Source organism: Vombatus ursinus, unplaced genomic scaffold (genome assembly GCF_900497805.2).
Source record: "Vombatus ursinus unplaced genomic scaffold, bare-nosed wombat genome assembly UNPS02009062.1, whole genome shotgun sequence".
Classification (NCBI taxonomy): Eukaryota; Metazoa; Chordata; class Mammalia; order Diprotodontia; family Vombatidae; genus Vombatus; species Vombatus ursinus.
The window spans coordinates 6,583,104-6,593,209 of record NW_020948840.1 but is presented as its reverse complement, the minus strand read 5'-3'; the positions used below and the strand labels follow the sequence as shown (position 1 = coordinate 6,593,209).

General features: G+C 39.9%; 1 protein-coding gene across 5 annotated transcripts in view; it reads left to right on the top strand.

The window, feature by feature from the left end:
- BCO1 (beta-carotene oxygenase 1) overlaps positions 1-10,106 on the top strand; it is a 48,054-nt gene that overhangs the window by 10,245 nt on the left and 27,703 nt on the right. For 4 of the 5 annotated variants that reach the window (XR_003568135.1, XR_003568136.1, XM_027850584.1 and 1 more), the window contains exons 3-5: positions 4,028-4,157; positions 8,296-8,443; positions 9,786-9,933. Coding sequence is in view for 3 of the 5 variants with exons in the window: in XM_027850584.1 (XP_027706385.1) it covers positions 4,028-4,157; positions 8,296-8,443; positions 9,786-9,933 (426 nt within the window). In the remaining 2 variants the exon portion in view is untranslated. The remainder of the gene's footprint in view (positions 1-4,027; positions 4,158-8,295; positions 8,444-9,785; positions 9,934-10,106) is intronic. The other variant, XM_027850585.1, reaches the window with a different exon arrangement.

Sequence of the window (10,106 nt, the reverse complement as noted above, 5' to 3'; positions counted from 1 at the left end):
GATAGATAGATAGATAGATAGATAGATAGATAGATAGATAGATAGATAGATAGATAGATAAAGTTATTAAGAGCCAGGCACTGTGCTAAGTGCTCAGGACACAAATAGAAGTAAGACAGTCCCTGCTCTCAAAGAGTTTACATTCTGATGAGGGAAGACAACACATAAAGGGGAAAAGGTAAATAGCTAAGCAAAGCAGCATGGCTAGAGATGTCTGGGAAGTGCTAGTGAAGTGTTGAAACCAAAGAACATAAGGCCAAAGCTGGCCTATCAACACCAGGGTAGCTCTAGGAGTGGAGTACCATTCTCAGGTGACGAGGAAGTGGAATTCAGACAGTGTACCTGGGAAATAAAGGTCATTAGTGGAAATTCAGCTCTCATCCAATGAACTTCAGCCCTTTTTTCTAGTCAGTTAGCAACTACCAGTGTAGCAGCTATAGCCATACTATCAGATGGGTATTTTTGCTACAACCTTCTTTGTCTCATGAACCCCTTGGCAGTGTGGTGACCATGGACCTCTTTTCAGAATAATGTTTTTAAATGCATAAAATAAAATATACAAGATTACAAAGAAAACCAATTACATTGAAACAAGGATATACATATATTTTTCCCATCTAAGTTCACAGATGCCCCAGAATCTATACACAGACCCCTTACAGACTCATAACCCCAGTTTAAGAACCCTGGGCTATTCCTCTCACCCAGCTTTTTCAGCTTGGTTCTTCACTACTCTTAATGTCTCAAATCAGAAATTCTTGGTTCTCAGGTATTCATTTCTATTATGATGTAAAACTCACAAAATCCAATTTTCCATCAGTTATAAAACCAAGTCATGCCATCATCTCAAAACAGCTATTTGATTTAGTGCTTTGTGAATTTTAACCTCTCAAGCTCTAAAAATATTACACACAAATGAGCTGAGGGACCACCATACCCCACAGGCCAGGTCATTTCTCTGTTCTCACATAAGTCCTCTTCAGGTCTCAGTCCAGTCCTCCTGTGTCTGTACTCACATTTTAGCAGAAAAGCTATTTCTTCAAACATAGATTTTAGCCATTTTTCCATGTACAAAAATTCTTTTTCTGTCCCTTTCTGCAACCAGACAATTCACATACAAAAGGGGTAGTACTTTATATCTTTCACATGTTGACTTAATCCTTTTTCTTTATACATCAGTTCATTTTCTTCCCCTTTTAGCAACCAAACAGCTGATATACAAAAGCATAAATACATTTATTTATTCATATCAGATGCAAATCCATGCATTTGTGGGATAGGAGAAGGTGCCAAAGGAATTTTGTGGTCAGAGTGGATTGGCAAACATTATCATCCATTTTATATATGACTGGAAGAACTTCCTGGAAGAGGAGAGATTTCAGGTGGAGCTACAGAAACTACAGAAGGAGTGGCAGTTCACAGTGACCTAGTGAAATGTGTAATAGTAAACAGAGAGCTCTATCCTAGTCTTAACTATTTATATCCCTATCTTCAGTTCAATTGAACAAACATTTATTAAAAGCTTTTATGTGAAAAGACTTATGTTTGGCACCAAGGACACAAAGATAACATCACAATCCCCTGCCATGTTATACCCTCCCCCCAAGAGTTCATTCTGCTAGTGAGATACAGCAGGTATTCTGAGAAGCATAATCCAAGCTAGGTAGTGACAGAGAAAAGGAGAGACATTGACAAAATGTTCCAGGAAAATCTGAGGTAGTAGAGAACTTCTGGATGACAGAATCAAGGAAATTTACACAGGAGGAGGTGGCAACAGATTGAAACTTAAAAGATTGTGAAAGTAAGAGATGACGAGGGAGCGTGTTTCAGGAGTGAGCTCCCTGAGGGCATAAATCTGGCTTTATTTGTACTTGTAGCTCTTGCTAAGAGCCCCAGCATATGTTTCTGTACTTTGTAAGTGCAAGAAATGTTTGCTAAATTGAATTGGACAGAAGCCAAAATAAAGCACTGAGAAGGTGCAACCCAGATCTAAAGGGTTTTACTTAGGGTTATACACAGGGGTGTGCTGGGGACAGCTCTTACTGGTTCTGGAGAGCTGATTGTCAAATTTTCAGTGTAAGCATTTCCACCTGAAAAATCAGCAAATGCTACAAGTCAGGGCTTCATTTGTTGTTTTGTTAATTGTCTCGACTTCAGAAAGTGATGGTGAAAACACTAATAATACAAATTGAACTTTAGTGTATTCTGTGCCCATTTTTTCCCGAGAGCCTGTTGTTAAAAATTTACCAGCAAACCCCTGGTTACACGAATCAAAACATTAGCAATCATTCCTTCAAGGCTAAATTCAAGTACAATCCTATCCTGACCCCCCAGTTGCTAATGTCCATCTCTCTGAAACTACTTTGCGTGTACTGTATATACGCTTGTATTAAGAGATAAAACAGCTTGTGTTTAGAGAGCTGCCTCTTGAATCAAGTTAGAAAAACCTGAATTCAAATTTGGCATTTAACACATGCTGGCTATATGATCCTGTGCAAGTCACGGTAACCTCTTGGTACCCCATGCAACTCTGCTACTATATGTTGAAGGGTATATACTAATCTGCATTTGCAGGAGTTTGCTTCCTGGGAGTTCCCATACCAATGAAATCACAGGTCCAGTACATGAAATATTTTGTTTTTATTTCTCTGTGTTCTTATTGGCCTCCGTCCACCTCAACCCCACTATAGACTATAAGTTCCTTGAGCAAAGAGACTATCTCCTATGCCTAGTACGGTGCCTAACACATTGTAGGCACCTAGTAAATGCTTGTTGAATAAATGAGTCTTACTTAGGAATATCAATATCAATACCAATATCAAATCAACTGCAAAATAAACCTTAATGCAATAATCAATAAGAAGCAAACAGTTTCTAAATTAAAATATCACCAAGCTGGTCAGATTCTAACCTGTTGTTAAACCTAGTTTTAGTACAGTTATTTTTCCCTAAAAGGAGTTAGGAAAAATACACCAAAATTGTTTTACAATAGTATTTTCATTGAACCTTTCCCAAAAGATCTGATTTTTATTCTCCTAGAGTGAAAAAAAATATCCTTGGGGTCTGAGGTTAGGCTAAGGCCTAGGGCTGGGGATGAAGGAGAAGCCAGGGTCAGGGCTAGGATGGGGACTGGTAATGGATTTGAAGCTGAGTCTGGGTCTGGGTCAGAGACTGCACAGCATAGACCCCTCTTTCACTGGAAATGTCCAAGAACCAACCACAAGGAAGGAGCTGGCAGCTATTGGCCTTGATTGATCTGATCTTCCTTAATTATCTTACACTCTATGGGGATCCCATCTTTCAAACAATAAGGGAGATTCTCACCTAGGTCTATTACAGCTGAGACAATCAGAGAAGACTTTATGCAGGAGGTACAGGCATTTGAGTTGGGCTGGTAAGAATTTGACAAGTTGGGGAGGGAATTCCAGGCTTAAGAAGCTGCCTGGGAGCACAGGCAGGAGATGTGTTCCGGGGACAAGGAAAGAATAGACCAGTTTGACTGGAGCATGCAGTGTGTGGAGGGGACTAGTTGGATATAAAACTGTAAGAATAGCATTGAATTTAGTCCAATTCAACATTTATTTTTATGCCTATTACATGCAAAGAACCTTTCTTAGAGGTAGCTGGGTTGGCACAGTGGATAAAGAGCCAGGCCTAGAGTTTGGAAGACATGTTTTCAAATCTGGCCTCAGGCACTTACTATTTTTGTGACCTTGGGTGAGTCATTTAACCTCTATCCACCTCAGTCTCCTCATCTGTAAAATGGGGATAACAATAGCACCTAACCCCCAAGGTTGTTGTAAGGATCAAATGAGATAATATTTTCGAAGCACTTAGCCTAGTGCCTGACATACAGTAGGCGCCACATAAATGTTAGCTATTATTATTATTCTAGGCTCTGAGGACACAAAGATGAACATTTCTTGGTACACTGGGCTAAGGCATGAAGGAAAGGAAATAACTAAAACAAATATTGAAGCACTGAAAACAGTCTGGGTCTGAGAAGATTCTGTTGCTTCTGTTCCAGGTGAAGTTCATTACCGAAGTAAATACCTCCGAAGTGACACCTACAATTCCAATATTGAAGCCAACAGGATTGTGGTGTCAGAGTTTGGAACTATGGCTTATCCAGATCCCTGCAAAAATATATTTTCCAAGTAACTACCTCTTTTAAATTGGGATCTACCTGCAGAAGCTCTCACTGTTAAAACCACGCTTTTTCGCTCCTCTGCTTATTCTTTCCTAGCTTGCTTTGTAACTCTTCTGTCCTTCCTCTGTCTGCATCATCTGTTAAAGCCACACTACCACATGAGCGTTGTAGATTTGCAGCCCCAGGGTCCCTTAGGTATGGGATAAATTCTTATCTATCAAACTAGGGATTGCCAATAGGGCTACTGGCAAATAGTCAATTCAATTCCACAAACATTTAAGTTGAGGTTAATATGATAGATGTCTCAATTATATTCATCAGTGAAGGAAACTTGAGCAGCCAGGGAGCATAGATTCATAGAGTTCAGAAATATCCTTTGTTCCACTCCCTTCATTTTACACATGAGGAAACTAAGGCCTGATGAAAGGGTACTGACTTGCACATGGTTACCCATATAGGAAGTAACCTGGAAACTGAATGTGGATCCTCTGACTCCAAATAAGGTAATCTTTCCATGCTACTCATATTATAGATGAAGAATTAGAAGTGACTTGTAAATAATAATACTGATAATAAAGAGCAGAACTGGGATAGCAACAGTTGGTACAGCTCTGCCGAGAGGGAGATGGTTACAACATCTTTTCCAGACTTCTCATCACATGCCTCTCAAATATAGAGCATAACTAAATAACACTAGGACTATTGCATAGGACAACCTAAGTGCAGAGGCAGAGAAAAGAGAATTCATCTACAAGGAGTTCCCTCTTCTCTCCTACTTCACATTTCAAAATCTTTCTTCATCGTCCCCTATTCTCTCCCTTCCTCCTCTCTCTGATGAATAGGTGGCCTTTCTTCTTGCCAAGACTAACCACTCTTTTACTCTTAACTCCTATCAGTCTCCTCCAGGAGTCTTAATCATTCCCTCTCTCTTGTCCTCCATCTCTCCTCCCCATGGACTACCTTGATTTGCCTATAAACACACTCAGATGTCTTCCATCCTTAAAAAAAAATCCATCATTTGGACTTGTCATTCTCTTTTAAACTATCATCTTTGTAGATGTTGTAACCATCTGCTATCCCAGCTCTGCTCTTTATTATCAGTATGACTATTTACAAGTCACTTCTAATTCTTCAACTATAATATGAGTAGCATGGAAAGATTACTTTATTTGGAGTCAGAGGATCCACATTCAGTTTCCAGGTTACTTCTTATATGGGTAACCATGTGCAAGTCAATACTCTTTCATCAGGCCTTAGTTTCCTCATGTGTAAAATGAAGGGAGTGGAACAAAGGATATTTCTGAACTCTATGAATCTATATCTCTCTTTCACCCCCAAACTACCAGAAAGTGTAGTCTGTATTCATTGCCTCCATTTACTCACATATTACTTCTTAGTCTCTTATAACCTAGCTTTCTACCCCATCATTCAATTGAAACTGCTCTCTCCAAGATTACCAACAATCTCTAAATACAGTTGTTTTACTCTCTTCTTATTATACTTGACCTCTCTGTAGCCTTTGATCCTATTGATCACTCCTCCTGGACACTTCCCTCTGTGGGCTTCTCTATAATTTTTCTCTTTTTTGGGTTCTTCTATGTGACTTCCTGTTCCTCCTCAGTTATCTTGGCTAGATCCTTCTCTTCCTCCCTTCCACTGTGTGGGCATCACCCAACTCTCTTCTCTTTAATCTCTGTACTATCTCCTTTGGTGAACTAATCTGGGTTATCATCTCTGTGGAGATGATTCCTAATCCTATATATCGAGCCCTCATCTCTTTCCTGAAGTCCAGTCTCACATTACCAGCTGACAGTTATTTATCTCTATCTTCATATCCCATAGTCATCTCAAACTCAATATGTCCAAAATAGAACATTTTATATTTTCCCTGCAGTTCATCCCTACTCCAGCTCTCCTTATTTCTATTAATGGCACCATCATCCTTCCAATCATTCAGCTTCAAAACCTTGGAGTCATCCTTGACTATTTCACTCCCCACCTCCAGTCAGTTGCCACACATTGGGAGGCAGTAGGTGGTACAATGGATAGAGTGCTGCACTTGGAGTAAGAAAAACCTGAGTTCAAATCCTGACTTACATTCTTTACTATCTGTGTGACCTTGGGCAAGTAATTTAACCTCTATCTGCTTCAGTTGGAGCAATTCAGATGAAGAATCTGTAAAATAGAGATAATAATAGCACCTACCTTGCAGGATTGTTGTGAGGATACAATGAGATAATATTTGTGAAGTGCTTTGCAAACCTTAAAGTGCTATATAAATGCTAGCTGTTGTTGATTCTTCTTCCACAGTATCTCCTTTTCTCCCCATTTACACCCCTAATGTAGGCTGTCATCACTTTGCACCTGGACTATTGCAATAAATCCCCAATTCTTCTCTCTCCTGTTAGTTTTTACTATTTTAATTTAGGGGTAGCTAGGTGGCACAGTGGAAAGATTGCTGGACCTGGAGTTAGGAAGATTTATTTTCCTGAGTTCAAATCTGGCCTTAGACCCTTACTAGCTGTGGGATCCTGGGCAAGTCACTTAACCCTGTTTGCCTCAATTTCCTCATCTGTAAAATGAGCTGAAGAAGGAAATGGCAAACCATTTCAGTATCTTTGCCAAGAAAATCCCAAATGGGGTCACAAAGAATTGGACATGACTGAAATGACTAAATAATAGCAATCTCTAATTTAGTCTACACAGACACCACATTTATATTCCTAAAAAACAAAGATCTGACTATGTCAATCCCTTACTCAGCAATGTCCAGTGACTATGTATTTAGTATCTTGAGGATAAACAAACTGCTCAAACTGCAATTTAGAGCCCTCCACAATATGGATCCCACCAACTTTCCAGTCCTGTTTAATATCACCCTACATGCCCTCTTCATTCTAGTCAATGGCCATCAAGCTGTTTCATTTCCTACCACCATCCCTTTACATGCGCAAATGCCCCATGCCTGCATTTCTTACTTACCTTCATTTTATGGAACCCCTAGTTTCCTTCAAAGAAGGTCACCTCTTACCAAAAATATTTCCTGATCTAACGTAATTAGCATCCTTTCTCTCATAAATTTACTTTGTATTTACTTGCTTATGTATATGTTGTATCCTCTCCTGCTCTCTTTCTACCCCCCAGTAGAATATAAGCTCCTTGAGGACCAGGTTAGCGTTGGGGATTTTTCTTTGTTGCTGTTCTTGTTTGTGTCTAACACAATTTTTGACATTGTAAGTGCTTAATGAATGTTTTTTTGGATTGAATCAAAAGACACTGGATCATAGATCTAGATGTGGAAGCAACATTTGGCTAACCTAGTACAACCCAGCCCAGAGGTGAAGAGATGCCCAAAGTCAAACAAGTAATAAGTGACAATGACATCATTTAAAACCAAGTCCTCTGATTTTAGAGTCTTTGTTCTTTCAAATATACCTAACTACCTCTCATGGTTAGGTGACTTCTTCTGTCATAATCTCTACCAGCAGAAGGATTAACAGCTGAAACACACATAGTACTCATTGTTCTCATGTCACAGAGTAAGAGACCTTAGAACTCATCTAGTTCAACCCCCTCATTTTGCAGAGGAGGAAACTAAAGCTCAAGAAGGATAAGGGTGTCCCCTTCCAGATCTAGGATTCAAATCCAATTCCTCTAATACTATAAGTGAAAAGAGCCCTGGATTTAGAGCCAAAAGGCATGAGTTAAATCCTGCCAACCTTTTGCTACTATGTGATCTTGGCCAAATCATTTCCACTCTCCACACCACAGCTTCATGACCTGTAAAATGATGAGCATGAGACTAGAAGGCTGCTAAAGTTCCTTCCAGCTCTAAATCTCTGGTTCTAAATCCTGTACACTTTCCACTATGCCATACTGTCTTTCTACAAGCAGTGGAGAGTGGAATTCTGTGATTTCTTAGTACCTTGTGCTCCTTGATACCTCTTTAGCTTGTCTCAGCTTTGTGAGAGGCACTATGCTTTCTAGCACCCACCCATCAGACTAGACTGCTAGCTAGGGACTCCCAGGAGACTATTCTTCCTGAGCACAACAATTACAGTAGACTCTAAAATCTCTTCTCTGTGCTAAATGGTTAAAGCAGAGCAAGTCTGTGGAATGAAATTATTTCTTCTTTCTCTCCCCAGAGCTTTTTCCTACTTGTCCCACACTATTCCGGACTTCACTGATAACTGCCTAATCAACATCATGAAATGTGGGGAGGACTTCTATGCTACTACAGAGACAAATTACATTAGGAAAATCAATCCAGAAACTTTGGAGACCCTGGAGAAGGTAGCTGTGAATTTCAAATCAGCAGCAATGCTTGTCTTTGCTGTCCTAGCCCTCACTCAATAAGAATTCATTGATTGAGCTTCCTTGGGCCTGAAGAGATTGACCATAACTTTAGAGTATAGAGATGTGACTCCATGGCCCTGCAGCCTGGTCTCCAGATGCATATGGCCTGAAAGCATTGTTCTAGTCTGTTGGAATGGGCTACAGGAGACCTGAGATTGAATTCTGGATCTGCCACTAACTCCCAAGGACCTTGGTCAAATCACTGTTCTCTTTGAACATCAGTTCCTCCTTTATCAAAAGAGGAAGCTGAACAAGATGATCTCCAAGATCTCTTCCAGCTCTGAAAGTCTATGAATCTGAATAATGAGCACGGGTGTGGTAGGGAAGCCAAACTAACTTTCTAGCCAGTATAACGCAGTCACACAGTTTCTCTGACCCATAGATAAATGCTTCATCATTTTCTCCAGGACTAGCTCCAAGTTATGATGCTTCTACAATGCACCTGGAAAGTTCTCTAACGGGAGTGGTTTTTACGGTTGTAATGCTATGTTCCCCTTCTGTAGACTTGCAGTCAGGAAGACCTGGGTTCAAATCTAAAAATGTCACATTTTCTGGCAATTTCTAGACTATGGAACAAGTTACTTAATCTCTTTAAGCCTGTTTTCCCATCAGTAAAATAAGGGGCCTAGACTAGATGGACTTTAAGGTTCTTTTTCAACTCTAAGTCCTTGATCCTAATTTAGAGAGGGGTCTTCCCTTTGGGAGGGTCTTGTGGCCTTGGTAAGCAACTATTATAATTGGCAGGGAGTTGAGACAGTCTAGTTCAATCTCTTCTGCCTCATGGTCATCAATCCAGGGCCTTCCTGTGGGGAAGCATCAGTGTTTCTGATTCAACAATTTTACTGAACATATATCTACAAGTCTTTACAACTTTATTCCCTTCTCTGTCAGCCTATAAGAAAAACCTGAAGATTTATGCCTCCAGGAAACTCAATTGGCAGGAATTAACCAGAATCACAAAGTCCAGCTGAGTCAGGATTAACACAATAGTCCTCAGATCCCCAGGCAGTTGCTGAGACCAGTGAGGTGCCTGCCTCTTTTTTTGATTGAGTCAGATCATCGAGAATAGTCAGATAACAGGAAGTGACCTGTTTCTCAGTACTTTCACCCTTTATAAAACTCATGATGGGCAGCAGGACTAATGCCCATTTCCAAGTCTCTTCTGATTTATCAGGGTTTTGCTACACGAGTTTATTTGTATTCCCCAGGAAGTCATTTGACCCAGGTTGTATATGAATATTCATTATGTTGTTTCGTTATGTTATGTGGTATTTTGCAGGTTGATTACCGTAATTATGCAGCCATAAATGTGGCAACTTCTCATCCTCACTATGATGCCCAAGGGAATGTCCTCAACATGGGCACATCCATAGTTGACAAGGGAAAAACTAAATATTTGGTATTTAAAATACCTCCCACAATACCAGGTATGGATTCCTGATGAGCATCTTCTTTTTCATCATCAATGATCAGGAGTGAAAAATCTGCTCTAGGATTCTTTTCTGAGGATTTTATTGGCATGTAACACTCAGTCATTTTTTTTTTGTTTTGTCATTTTCCTCCTCTAATAATAGGGAGCTCTTTCCCTCATTTTGGTTTG